Raw genomic sequence first — 14438 nt, 5'->3', positions numbered from 1 at the left:
CTGAGCTAGGGCAGGTGACTTTATAAACATACATTCCTTTTAGCATGGGCAAAAGCCTTCATTTCCATTTGCCTAATTTATCTTGTTAATGTGTATTTATTTATTTGGGGTGGGGGGAGCAGGGAGAGAGGGAGAGAGAATCCCAAGCAGGCTCTGTGCTGTTGGCACAGAGCCCAGCATAGGGCTCAATCCCACGAACCATGAGACCATGACCTGAGCCAAGACCAAGAGTAAGATGCTCATCTGACTGAGCCACCCAGGAGTCCCCCATTTGCCTAATTTAAAAGCGTGACCCTGTCCCCTTGGAACTTATTTAGTTTGAAAAACATGGATGTCTAAAAAGAGATACTAGAAGGGAGAAGGACAAGGACCACAAATCACAGAAGGGCATAAACCTGCCGCCAAGACCAACTTCCCAACGGTTCAAGGTCACTGTCTGATCCTTACCTCAGCTTTTGCTGCCCTTGTTTCCACAGAGCAAATACTGCCTCTGGGTCTCCCCAGCCCCTCCCTGACTCACTGACTTAACTGTCCTTTCTTCTCACTGAACACACTTTGCCCTCAGGCTCATTCTTTCCACTAGAACCTTAGATTTCTGCCAAGGCCACTGGATCCAGGCTGCCAAGCCACGTGCGCTGGGTGTCCTACAGATTCTCAGACTGGATCCAAGAAATAAACAACACCGAGTGACATGGGGAAACACGGACCCCAAAGGGTCCTCAGTCTGGTGCAGAATTGCTCCCTCAAAACCCAGCTCTTAATGGCTAGCTGTGTTCTGGAATCGAGGGGCCGAGGAAGGTGAAGGTGGCTCAGGCCCCACTCCTAAAAAGCTCATGCCCAGCCTGGCCGGGGAACAAGCCACTACAGCTCACCAGATGACACGGCGAACAATGGAAGTTGTGTAAGAGAGTCGTGTGTGCTCTGGCACCCAAGGGAAAGAGCCATTAATCTTGTGGGTGTGTGTGTGTGTATGTGTGTGTGTGAGAGTTTGGCGGGATGGAAGTAACTTCACACAGCAGGTGGCATCTGAGTAGGATTCTGACACATGGAAAGAGAAACTGACACACGGGCCAGGGAAAACCCCAGGAAGAAAGCCTGGGTACAGGGAACAGTCCATGGCCAAGGTGGACAGCTAGGGCAGTGGGGAGGGGTGGGTGGGCAAGGCACACAAGGCTGGGGTAGTTGTGAAAGGTCTAGAACCTCACATTAACAAATCGGGACTTTATCCCACAGATCAGTGGCTCTGAGTCTTTTGGACTTGGGGTTTCACAACGAGTTCAACAAGTTTGGGGGCTTATCCAAGATGGCGAAGTGGCTGTTTTGCAAAATAAGGCCATTAAAACCAACACCAACCACCCCCTTACTATTATCATCATTTTATAAAAGGGCATTTGAACTCCAAAATAGTAGAACGCAAACCCAGGGTGAAGGACTGTCCTCCTTTCCCCACCCAACCCCTGCCAAAAGACAGTGGACACTCTCCTGTTGACATCATGTGCCCACTACCCTGTCCTTGCTCTCATTTTCCACAACAGGAAACTTCCTCACAGAACAGGGCTGGGAGCCACAGCTGGGGGACAGGCAGTGACCCAAGAGCTCGGACCAGGGAGTTACACCTGTCGCTGGCATCCAAAATATGACATGTGTCTTGCTCACAGATCCAAAAACTCAAAATGATGACAGTGCCAGGCATGGTGTCCACCACGGGGCTCCTGTGTATGACCCTGAGGACACCGCAGGTGTAGCTGCTGCTCCTCTCTGGAAGGGATGCTCCACGGTCAAGTGGGTTTGGGGAACACCCAGACTCTAATAAACGTTAATTACGCGTGTGTTTATTTCTGTAAGACCTGAACATGCGGGTGACTCTTTAAGATGGGACCGTGACATGCAGTGCTTCCCTGACTCATTTGACCGTGGAAACCTCTTCCCAACACACCCCGCGTGGGCGCTGCCCCATGCACGCCCCTTCACTGCTTGGCAGGCAGGAGGCCAGCGTGGGCGGATTAGGGCACAGCAGCGCGAGCACCGTGGAAGCCCCGGCAAGTGTCAGTGAAGGACAAGCCATGCACCTGGCGGGCAGCAGCGTGTGAGTACCTCAAGGTCGGAGTTGATGGAGGAGACTTCACAGGAGCTGCTAGAAGACACGTGGGCCCGGATGACCTGAACGGGAGGGTAAGAGGGCGGCTCCTGCAGGTTCACGTCTCCAGGGTTCATCTGTCCATCGCCAGGCAGCCGGGTGGTGCTGCAGCCTGCCTGCAGGGTGTGTGGGCAAAGGGCAGGCAGGAAGACTTAGTCTACTTTATTTCTGAATTGTCGAAGCATTCACATGCGCTGGTGTTCAGAAGGTACCAAAGGGTGGCTGAGTCGGATGAGCTCAGACTCTTGATTTGGGCTCAGGTCATGATCTCCTGGTTCATGGGATCGAGCCCTGCATCTGGCTCTGTGCTGGCAGTGCAGAGCCTGCTTGGGATTCTCTCTCTCCCCCCTCTCTCTCTCAAAATAAATAAATGAACATTTATGTTTTTTAAAAGGTACAAAAAGGGTGTAGAATGCGAGGTCCGCTCCCACCTGAATCCCCCAGGCACCCAGTTCTCCCCAGGGGCAACCAGCGCTCAGTTTCTTGTGTATCTGTCCAGATAGTCCATACATAACCTATCGAATGCAGATATATGACTTCCCTAGTTCTACAAAGGCTGCCAGCACATCTACACTCTCCTATGCACCTTTCTTTTTCTCACTTAACAATGTGTCCTAGAGATAGCTCTAGAGCAGAGGCTTTTGTTTTTCTTTTTGTTTCTTTTGTGGCATCATGTAAGTGTTCCCAATCTGCTTAACCTGTCCTCAAACTGATGGACATTGAAGGCATTTCCAGTCTCATGCTTGTTTGCTTGGCTGTTTTTTTTTTTCCGAGAGAGACAGAGTGCAAGTGGGGTAGGGGCAGAGAGAGAGGGAGACACAGAATCCGAAGCAGGCTCCAGGCTCCGAGCTGTCAGCACAGAGCCCGACGCAGGGTTCCAACCCACAGACCGTGAGTTAATGACCTGAGCAGAAGTTGGATGCTTAACCAACTGAGCCACCCAGGAGCCCTCCAATCTCTTGCTTTTACAACACTGACTGCAATAAATTATACCGTACACCCAAGGTTTCAGGGTTTTTAAAGGACCAATTTCTAGAAGTGGAATTGCTGGATCAGAGGATACATGCATTTGTAATTTGGATAGCAACTGCCAAAATGCACTGCATGGGTTCATACCCACCAACAGGTGGGGAGGTTAAAGGGAGGAAGAGACTTACAAGATTTCTATCTATCACCAATCTATCTGTCTATCCATCCATCCATCCATCCATCTGCCCATCCATCCACCATCCATCTGTCCATCCATCCATCCATCCATCCATCTCAAGAGAGCTTCCCCCACAGAGCTCCTGGGGGCTGTCAGAGCTCCTGGAAGCTCTGTTGGCCAGGGTTTCAGAGTGGGCAGGATTTGGGTCGTTCCACTGACAGATCACAGGGCAACAGCCTGCCTTCTGGATCCACATCTTCCACAATGAAGCACATGCCAAGGTATGTATCTAGCGAAGGGGGTGGTAATCCCTGCCTTGCCTCATTTGAAGGGGTGTCACAGGGCTCAGATGTAATGCCCTGGACACATGAGAATGGCTACTCGTACTGGGCCCCAAACCACGTGGGGCTCTCGCCCTGGATGGGTTAAGTACACAGTTTCACACGAGAGTTGGCTAGACAGGCTAGGGGGTGGGGGGCACGGGCCTCCCAGGCAACATCAACGATAGATTCTTTTTTTTTTTTTTTTAATTTTTTTTTTAAGTTTATTTATTTTTGAAACAGAGAGAGACAGAGCATGAATGGGGGAGGGTCAGAGAGAGAGGGAGACACAGAATCGGAAGCAGGCTCCAGGCTCTGAGCTGTTAGCACAGAGCCCGATGCGGGGCTCGAACTCACAGACTGCGAGATCGTGACCTGAGCTGAAGTCGGACGCTTAACCGACTGAGCCACCCAGGCGCCCCCATCAACGATAGATTCTATAAATTCCTCAGGGCCCGACCAAGTCTGAATCAAGAGGGCAAATGGAGTTTTCAGATGCTCCAAGCCATTGATCCCCAGGACCCCAAGGTCCTTAGCCCCTCATCTCAGCTGAACCCAGCTGCATCTTCTAGAAGACCCTTCCTTAGGACAGTGCCCAATGCCCAGGGGGGCCTGCTGAGCAGACAATAAGTGCCCCTGCGGTCCTTGTTGTCCACTTCCAGGTGGCTGTGCAGATGGTACATACATCAATGCACTTGCCAACAGGGGACCTATTTCACCACAACCTTGCCCACTGGGACGTTCTCATGAAAAAAAAAAAGGAAAATTTTGCCAACTGAGCAGGCATGAAATGAGCACAGAGAACATGTTCTCTTTTTTTTATTTTTAAAAAAATTGTTTAATGTTTATTTTATTTTTGAGAGAGAGAGAGAGAGAGAGAGAGAGAGAGAGAGAGAGAGAGACAGAGCTTGAGCAGGGAAGGGGCAGGGAGAGAGGGAGACACAGAAGCCAAAGCAGGCTCCAGGCTCTGAGCTGGCAGCAAAGCCTGATGCAGGGCTCGAACTCACGAACCACAAGATTGTGACCTGAGCTGAAGTCGGATGCTTTACCAGCTGAGCCACCCAGGCGTCCTGAACATGCTCTCTTTATGAATCAGACAGGCTTTATCTGAAACCCATTCCTGTGCTTCTCTAACTATGAGATCTTGGGCAAGTTACTTAACCCTCTCTGTGCCTCAATTTAAAATCCTAATACAATGATTCATTATTAGACAATAAAACAATATAAATAATAATACTTAATGAGAATTTGCATTAATAATAATTTTTAAAAACCCAACCATTTATCAAGTGCTTCCTTGGTGTCAGACATTATGCCAAGTAAGAGGCAGTGTTGCATAGTGGTCAAGGGCATAGACTCTGAATCCTGGTTATGCCACTGACAAGCTGTGTGACCTTGGGCAACTTGCTTAATGTTCTGTGCCTCATTTTCCTTATCTGTAAAATGAGGTTAATACCTCAGGGGTTGGCAGTGAGGTTTACGTGAGTATACAAAGCACATAGACCAGTACTCTAAGCACTATGCCCAGCACAAGAAGCATCACAGAAGTGTTGCCTGTTATTATTTTCTTAGAGACTGGCAAATAACCTTCAATAAACAGGCTACTGTAGAAGGGGTGCCCCTAGCCCTGGACGGCCAGGCTGCAGACTCCCTGCTGGGAGCTGTCTCAGGGACACCACTTGCCCTCTGGTGGACACGGAAGGAAGAGGCCAAGTGCGAGTATTTGCTCAAAAAAAAACATGCCAGAGGCCTCAGTGGAAGAGAATGAGAAAGAGGGACACACTCTTCTTTAATGGAGTCTGTTCTGCAGGAAGAATCCACTCAAGCTTCAGGTATTGTGTTACAGTGAATGCAAGTTTTGCACTATCATGTTTCTGAGGTTTGAGGATTAAACATTTCTAGTGCAAAACACTGGCCAGATGCTGCCGGGGTTCCCTGTGCCTTCCCCGGACTTCCCATCTAAGAGGGGTTTAATGGCCGAAATGGGCTCTCAAACCTGTGGGCCTGTGAAAGCAGGCGCTGAATCTCCCTGAACACACTTATGTCACAGAGCATTACTTGCACCCACTTTCCAAGGAACCACAGCAAAGACCGAAACCTATTTCTCAGGCCCAAACTCTCTGAGCACCCGTATGTCCCACAGGCAGCTGAGTGGCGGCTGCTACCACTGAACTTCATGCCACGCTCCAAACATCCTTTACTGAGGGCCTGTGGCCCGAGGCACCAGGGTCTCGGCAAACAAGACAGACAGGGGCAAAGTTTCTACCCCAGCAGGAGACAGACAACAAACAAAAGTAAAAGACAGCGAGAAGTACTTTGCAGAGCATTTAAAAAGGCACATTTAACATAGAGAAATAGGACAGAGGGGTGCGGGCTACTTTTGAGTGTGCAGTCGGGGGTGGCTTTTGGAGAAGGTGACATTTAGGTTGAAGGAAAGGAAGGAGGCAACCGTATAAAAAAAATGGGGAGGAAGAGCACTGGAGGCACAGGAACAGAGGGAAATCCCAGGCAGCTAGGAGGAGTGAACGAAGAGAGAAGAGACGAGGGCACAGTCAGAGAGAGAGGAAATGCTCCACTCGTGGGGCCTTGCAAGTCTGTGTAACTTTAGAGTTTCTTCTGTATGAAATGGGAAGCCAGAGGGTTTCAAGCCAAGGAGGAACACAAGGAATCGCCCCGCCTGGCTGCAGGGTGCAGGTGGCGGGGTGGGACAAGATTAACAGTGGAGACGGAAATGAGGTAGGAGGCTGTGGGATCTATTTTACACCAAGTAAATAGGAGACTCACACACGGACTGGACGGGCATAGGCATGCACTGAGGAGGAGAGAGGAATTCATTTCCTAGGATGAGAGGATGGGGGAGGAAGAGGGCACGGAAATCCCACGTTCTGTTTGGACACCGCAAGTGTGAGATGCCACGTGGGGACGGATGCCCAGACTGAACACTGAGGGGAGGAAAGCATGGGGAGCTGGGAGCGCGAGCACCCCATAAGCCAGAAGCAGCCAGTGGCCGAGTGTGTTGAATCTCAACAAAGACAGAGCTAACCCAGGATTTAGTGACCCTGAGGCCACTGGAAACCTCCACGAGAAGTCGCAGTGGATGTGGGACGACGGGGCGGACTTCCTGTCAGCTCTTTCCCTCGCTTCTCTAACGTTCTTGCTCCTGGGAAGCCCTGTGTGCAGGCCGGAACCCCGGGAGTCATCAGGGGCTCTCAGCCTCTCTCACCCTACACCCTCACGCCCCCAGCACTCTGCCCGCCAACCCCCCACTTGGTCTCTGCCTCTCCACCTGCCCCAGCCTTGCCCCTGCTTCAGGCCACACCACCTCTCACCTAGACTTATCGGCGCCCCTCACTGACTGCCTTGTTTCTACCTCCTCTCCCCTGGTCTGCCCCCCAACCTTGCCGGAGAGACACCTCTAACAGGCACATCTGACCCTGAGTCTCTAGTCCTGATGCCTCCTGGACTCCTGTCCCTCAGGATGACAGTCAGGTGGCACGGTACGAGGATCTCTCGCTTGCCTCCTCTCCACCCTTTCATCTGTCCCCCACTGAGGCCTTGGAGACCTCCTGCCTCCTTTTACATGCTTTCTTGTCTCATCCTGCCCATCCTGCAGCTAAAGTGTCACCTCCTCCGGGAAGCCTTCCATGACCACTCCCCACCCCTCTGGACTCCGGCCGCTTACCTGCTGCACGGGCTCGATGGTCAGCTCCATGTAGCGACTGATGGCTGCCATTGTCCTCAGTGATTTGCAGGGTGGTAATGTGGTGAGAGGCACCCAGTCTGAATTCTTTCAAGTGGAGACAGGGAGGTAAAAAGAATTCTCAGTCAGGAGACTTTTTCTAAAAACAAGATCCCGTTCCTTCAAAAGCCTCTCTAAAATATTATTTCTGTTTTTTCATGGCCCATCTCCCTTTCTGCTTCCTATAAGCTGTATCTTATCTCCGTCTTTGATGTCACAGTAGTCAGGGGTTCCCAAACTTTGTTGCACAGTGGAGTCACCTGGGCATCTTAGAAAACAAAACAACTGATGTCTAGCTCTCCCAGCAGACGCTCAGATTAATTGGTATGGGCGTGACCTGGAGAGTTTCAAAGCCCCTCACTCCCCTGCAGATGATTCTAAAGTTTGGGCCAAGTTTGGGAATCACTGCAGTAGGTGCTAAATGCTTTTGTAAAGCAATGGTTCTCAAACATTAGTGTGCATCAGAAGCACCCAGTGCACTTATTAAAACACCCTCAGTCTGGGGCGCCTGGATGGCTCAGTCGGTTGAGTGTCCGACTCCTGATTTCGGCTCAGGTCATGATTTCAGTCTTAGGACTGAGCCCCTTGTCAGGATCTGAGCTGAGCCTGCTTGGGATTCTCTCTTTCCCCCTCTCTCTCCCCTCCCTTGCTCTTTCTCTCTCTCTCAAAGTAAATAAAATTAAATTTAAAAAAAATAAATAAAACACCCTCAGTTTAAGATTGGGTAGAGCTGATGGAGCCCTAGAATTGCATTTCCTGCAAGTTCCCAGGCGATGCTGGTGTGGGGACCTCACGTTGAAAACCATCGCTCGTAAAGAACCGTGGAAGCCATTGCAAAGGCTCTGTGTCATCCCTTCAGAATGCCAAGCCACACAGGGCTCTCTCTCTTTAAATACTTTAGCTCCCTTTGGGGATAGAATTTCGTCAAGTTTCTAGAATGGAATGAAAATAACCTCCCATTAGAGCCTCCATGGGAATGTGGAGCTTTGGTCCAAGCTCTTACATAAACCCCTTTACCTTGGCCGCGCCCACCACTATCTTCTGTTTCGTTAACTCAGTCAGATTACATTGTTAAACCTAGAATATTCGAAGGGATGGACCCAGTTCACTCACTCACCTTCTCTGGAAGAAAAACAAGGACAGTGAGGAGCCTAGGTAACAGGTGAGATTTTTTCCTCAAGAAATTATCTTAGAAAAGAGGGAGCTGCCTTATGTTCAAGTCCTTACAAGCACTCTTGTATCATGAAGCAATTTCTCAGCTTTTTGGAACCAAGGACTTTTGACAAAGACAAACTGAGAGAGTAAGTTCTGCCTACTTAGGTCACCTGTTAAAATCGGTAAGGAGACAAACACATTTTCTGGTACGATGTATATGGGGGATGTTACTGTAAACAGCACCTTTAAAGATCAGCTTTTTGGCAAGATCAACTGAAAAAAAAAGGGCTGTGTTAGTGATGGTGACGATGTATACGTCAGAGACACATGTGCAACTAGGAATACGTGTTTTTATGAAATAGGGTAAAATCATATTATTTCTAAATTAACCTATTAATTTATGTAGTATGTGAACTTATATATATGAGGAAGTTACTAACTAGCTTAAGCTGACATTTAACTATCTCATCTACATTGCTCAAAATACATTAAAGTTTATTAAATGATCTCAAAAACCCATTTAAAAATATGTTGTAGTTGGGAAAGTGGAAGATCCTATTTATTCAGGGCATCCTTAGCACTGGGCATAAACAGTAGCGTTTTGGGTTTTTGGTTTTTTTTTTTTTCATAAAAAATAGTAGTAGTTTTTTAAAGCGACCAACTGTCCTAGCTCGAGAAACGCCCAGCATCCTGCGCACAGACCCCGGTGGGCCCAGCGGTTTTCCAACCGGCGAGACCTTGCCTCCTGGCTTTCTTCCTCTTTGTCTGTGCAGGTCAAAAGGGCCTGGGTGTCGGGGCTCTCTCTGGCTTCAGGGGCAAACCCCAAGGCCCGTCTCATCTTGCTCTTCATCACCCAGGAAAGGAAAATGATCTGAGAGGTAGAGTTAAGGTGCAACAAAGCACAGCATTTCAGCCACCCAGGGCTACCTTCGCCTCTGCACCCCGAGGGCTCCCTCTCCCCAGATGATCCTGCCTGGGTGGGCCCCAAAACAGACATGAGCTCATTTAAGAACAGAGCCAGGTCTGACTTTCTCCACATTTCCCCCACGAGGACTCAGCAGCCAGCAACACCTTGCCCCCCAACAAGCACTCAGTAAATACTTGTTAATCAAAAGCATTTTGAAAAACACCTTCCTTGAAGGGCTTGGCTTGTCCCTTGAAGGGACAGTACATGGAGTGGGTTGAATAGTGTTCCTCCCCTGCCCAAATTCATATCCATCTGGAAACTCCAAAAGTGACTTCATTTAAAAATAGCGTCCGGGGGAGGGGCGCCTGGGTGGCTCAGTCAGTTAAGCCTCCGACTCTTGGTTTCAGCTAAGGTCACGGTCTCAGTTTTGTGAGTTCTGGCAGCACAGAGCCTGCTTGGGATCCTCTCTCTCTCCCTCTCTCTGCCCCTCCCCCACTCATTCTGTCTCTGTCTCTCTCAAAATAAATAAATAAACTTAAAAAAAAAATAGGGTCTTGGGGCAACTGGCTGGCTCAGAAAAGCATGCAACTCTCAGGATTGTGAGTTTGAGCCCCACGCTGGGTGTAGAGATTACTTAAAAATAAAATCTTTTAAAGGGCACCCCGGTGGCTCAGTCAGTTGAGCGTCCGACTTCAGCTCAGGTCATGATCTCACAGCTCATGAGTTCAAGCCCCACTTTGGGCCGTCAGCGCAGAGCCTGCTTCAGGTCCTCTGTCCCCATCTCTCTGCCACTTGCTCTCACTTGCCCTCAAAAATAAACATTTAAAAGAAAATAGGCATCTCCCCCTTAAAATAAAATAAAATCTTTAAAAAAAAAGGGGGGGGGTGTTTGCCGATATAATTAAGATGAGGTCACAGTGGATTAGGGTGGACCCACAGAGCTATGTGAAGGGAAGAAGAACATGTGATGACTGAGGTAAAAAATGAAATTACACTGCCCCAAGCCCAGGAGCACCAGGAGCCATCAGACGCTGGAACAAACAAGGGAAGATTCTCTCCCAGGGCCTCCGGGAGAGTGTGGCCCTGCCTGGACTTCGGCCTTGTAGCCTCTGGAACCGTGAGAACACATTTCTGTTGTGACAAGCCACCAACGTTGGGTAACTTAATAGGGCAGCCCCAGAAAACTAGTACAGCACAGGAGAAAATCACAGTTTCTAACGATTTCTAAACTATTTATGATAAATCCACAGGTGCTTCATACACAAATTACCCGCTGTCCACCTCTCTATCTGCCCAATGTCAGAGCTTAGCTTGCCCTTGAGGTTCTCACGTCAAGGTCACTGGGGTGTCATCACATCAGGCGACAACCCCTGGGGAACCAGAAAACAGTCATTGACAAAGGGCAGCCCTTGTCAGCTTTGATCTCTGCTTCCCCAACCCAAGGTTCCAGCGCCAAAGACAACAGAACGGGATGATCACCCCTGCATGGCAGGTCAGCTTGCAAAGCCCCTTCCTAGCCTTGTGAGAAAGACAGGGCAAAGATGAGGAAAACGGGTTCACAGGAGGGTGGGGACTGGCCCATGTGAGGAGCAGCACTGAGACTGGAACCTGGGTCTGCTCCTGGGGCCTGCACACCCCCGCTTGCGGCTTCTCAGAGCTCCAGCCAAGAGATAATTGCTCCATATAGTATATATATAAAGGGAACAAAATACAAAATTGCAAATGATTGCCATTGCATCTGTCTGCCCCAGGCTTCAAACCTCCTCCCTGGCCCCCCTGGGAGAGAGTGCCATCTAGCCATAAGGAAGGAGGGCACCGCAGGGATAGGGGGAGATGAGACACCAGCAGCCAAGCCCCCTAGGCCCAGCGTGGATACAGAGAGGTCCAGTGCAGCACGGCCGAGGGAGGTCAGGAACCAGGGTGTGGCCCGAAGCAGGTACTCAGGCCGCCGGTCATGGGCCACAATGGCTGAGGCATAGAGGAGGCCCGCCAGGGCCGACAGGAGCCGGGTCCACAGGTGGATGGAGGGAAATGCCTTACCCTGGCACTGGACAGAGAGAGGAGGGAGCTGTGCAGGAACACTGCTCCAGCCCCCTCGGAGCAGGATTCTAAGATCTAGGCCTTTGGTCCTGCCCTTGGCAGGTTGGAGCACAAGCCTTCTGCCCATGGCCAGTCCCCAAAGGTGCTGCTTCTATTAGGTTTCCAGCTTTTGCTCAAGCTGCTTCCTTTACCTGGTGAACTCCTATTCATGCCTCAAAACCTGGCGTAAGCTCAACTCTAACAAACCCACCTCCCGCCCCCCCACACTTAGGTGGCATACTCGGCTAAGTGTCCAACTCTTGGTTTCGGCTCAGGTTGTGATCTCAAAGTTGGTGAGTTCGAGCCCCACGTTGGGCTCTGCCCTTCCCCCACTTGTGCTCACTCTCTCTCTCTCGAAATAAATAAATAAACTTAAAAAAAAAAAAAAAGTCTTCTATACACCTCCACCCTAACAGGGGTGAATAACTCCCATTCTAGGCTCCATTACACATGACACATCTCAACAGAGGGCTCCTGAAAGCAGGGCTGGGGTCCTGCCCATCTCGGCACCCCTAACCCCTGGCACTGGGTAGTGGCTCACGAGTGTCACCTGGGAGAACAGGAGGGACTTTTGATGAAATATTAACAGGTAAGGATTGACTTCTCTTCCTGGGACCACCAATCCTCAACCCGGCCAGCCAGAAAAAGTCAGGACAATTAGAGGTGACATTCTGGAAGTTTTGAAGCCAAGGGAATATTTTTGGAGAAAGAGTGATGGCAATATTGGTTAAAAAAAAAAAAAAAGAAACATATTCAATATTTATATGTTAAATACCTTTTACAGGTATGAAGTCACCTTATATATACATTTATATGTATATACACAAATACTGTATATTTTCAATTGTATATAATAACATAGTATATTTAAATCTATAGAAGTATAAATTATATGTAATTTATTTTACTCATTAAATAACTGTATTTAGAGATATACAGGTATTGGCTAGAGATTGAAAAACTTTCAGAGGAAAAAGCAAGGTTTGGCTGATTTTCCCCATTTTTATTTTAACTTTCAAAAAGATTCCTTGGGAGTGTTACACTTTCCTTTGCATTTCTTCAGGTTTGGTTCCCAGGGTTTCCTGTTTTTGGTTATTTTGTTTTTAGCCTTGCCCTGAAGACTGGTTAACAGAGACAGCAGCCAGGCTGGGGAGGGTGGCCCCTGGCTTGTCGGCCCCAGAGGCCCTTCCCACCTGACACAGCCTGGGAAGCAGCCCTGTCCCCTTCCACCTGACTCAGCCCAGGAAGTGGCTCTGTCCCAGACAGCACTGTTGTGGTGAGAAACCCTCAGGGGTCCCCCAGGCTACTGACCCCCATTTACAGAGGACACTGATGGCCAGTGACTTGCAGGGTCAGGGCTGGGAACTGCCTTCTGCCTCTTGACTCGCACTTGCTGCTGCTCTGCGTGGGCTCTCTGCCGTCATTCATGTGCCAACCCGCGCACAGAGCTTAGTGACTTCAAAACTCCATCTCTCCTCCTGGTCAGTCCTGGGGCCTGTTGGGTTCTGTCTGCCTACACGCTGGACACTCTGTAGGTGCTTAGCAGCTGCTGAAGACTGGGACTGGCTTGCCGACTGGAGATACGGCAGGTCTTTGTCCAGCACATGTGGGCTTCGTCTGGCTGGTCACACAGAACTCAGGGTGGCTACCCGGCGAAACGATTGTGGGGTGCTCGAAGCAGGACGTACGTCAGCTCCTGCAGCAGCGACGGGTCCCAGTGCTGCCAGCACAACCCCATACTGGTCAGTGGGTGGGTCATACCCCTTGCTCTGTTCAAGCACTCCTGAAAGAATGGAAACTTCTTCCACCAAAGCCACCCAGCCATTCTGCAACTCAGCACCCCCAGCAGGGGTAAATTAGAAGCAGCTTCTGGGGATCTAGGGTTCAAGGCCATGCTGGCTAGGCTGCCTAGAACACCCCAAACCCTGCTGAGTTTCTCCCTAATAAGGGGACCCTAGCTCTGGGTTCTTCTTTATGGAACCAGAGATACTCAAGGCTGGCAGTGCCTCAGAGATTGCCCAACTTTATCCTTAATACAATCTAACTCTATCTTCCTGCCAAGGGGCCATCAGGCTTGAACGCCTTTAGTGATGGGGAGTCCACTAGCTCCTAAGGCAAGAATAACAATACTAATTGCTCTCAATATGCCAGAAGCCATGCAAAGCATCTAACCCATAAGTGGGATGTGGACCCCCCATAACCTCTCTCTACTCTTGGTTTTGCTTCTATTTCCCAAGACCACAGAGAACAAAGCTGCTCTTTCTGCCCCCAAACGGCTCTTCTGGTTCCTGCATCCATAAGCTTCTTTTTTTCCAGACCAGATTATGTCACTCGCTATCATCATTATTATTATTTAAATGTTCATTTATTTCTTTTGGAAGAGAGGGAACACACATGCATGTGCACACAAGTGGAGGAGGGGCAGAGAGAGAGAGAGAGAGAGAGAGAGAGAGAGAGAGAGAGAGAGAATCCCACGCAGGCTCTATGCCGTCAGCCCAGACTCCGACTCAGGGATCCATCTCACAAACCATGAGCTCATGACCTGAGCCAAAATCAAGAGTCGGTCGTCCAAACGACTGAGCCACCCATCCAGGTACCCCTTAGGTAACTCATTTGAGAGTGTGCTGGCACCTACCATGAGCAGGCTCCCTGCACCTGGAATACAGGGGAAATAAAACAGACAAGACCACTGCTCTCATGGCGCTGATGTCCTACCTGGGACCAACTTGGTAAATAACTGAAGGAGCTAATTTCAGGTTGTGACCAAGGCCGTGAATAAAATGTGGCGGAGTGAAGGTCAGTGGTGGGGCTGGCCTGGGGCTATGTTAGGTGGGTGGTGTCAGGGGTTGAACCGCGTTCCCCTCTCTCAAAAGATGTTGAAGTCCCAACCTCCAGAGCCTGTGAATGTGGCCTTCTTTGGAAATAGGATCCCTGCAGATGATCACGTTAAAGAT

The 14438-nt window shown here is 49.7% G+C and overlaps 1 protein-coding gene across 10 annotated transcripts in view; it reads right to left on the bottom strand.

Annotated features, from left to right (window-relative positions):
* TMEM44 (transmembrane protein 44) overlaps positions 1 to 14438 on the bottom strand; it is a 35243-nt gene that overhangs the window by 12159 nt on the left and 8646 nt on the right. For 4 of the 10 annotated variants that reach the window (XR_003420742.2, XM_053221042.1, XM_053221040.1 and 1 more), the window contains exons 6-9: positions 11282 to 11452; positions 9201 to 9369; positions 7287 to 7391; positions 2095 to 2253 (exon numbers count right to left, since the gene is read on the bottom strand). Coding sequence is in view for 9 of the 10 variants with exons in the window: in XM_053221042.1 (XP_053077017.1) it covers positions 2135 to 2253; positions 7287 to 7391; positions 9201 to 9369; positions 11282 to 11452 (564 nt within the window). In the remaining variant the exon portion in view is untranslated. Of the gene's footprint in view, positions 1 to 1140; positions 1807 to 2094; positions 2254 to 7286; positions 7392 to 9200; positions 9370 to 11281; positions 11453 to 14438 lie in introns of those variants that run through there. The other 6 variants (XM_053221038.1, XM_027061164.2, XM_027061165.2 and 3 more) reach the window with 4 other exon arrangements.

Source organism: Acinonyx jubatus, chromosome C2, assembly GCF_027475565.1.
Source record: "Acinonyx jubatus isolate Ajub_Pintada_27869175 chromosome C2, VMU_Ajub_asm_v1.0, whole genome shotgun sequence".
NCBI lineage: Eukaryota > Metazoa > Chordata > Mammalia > Carnivora > Felidae > Acinonyx > Acinonyx jubatus.
The sequence above is the reverse complement of the archived record's forward strand: the minus strand, read 5'-3'. Positions and strand labels throughout refer to the sequence as shown.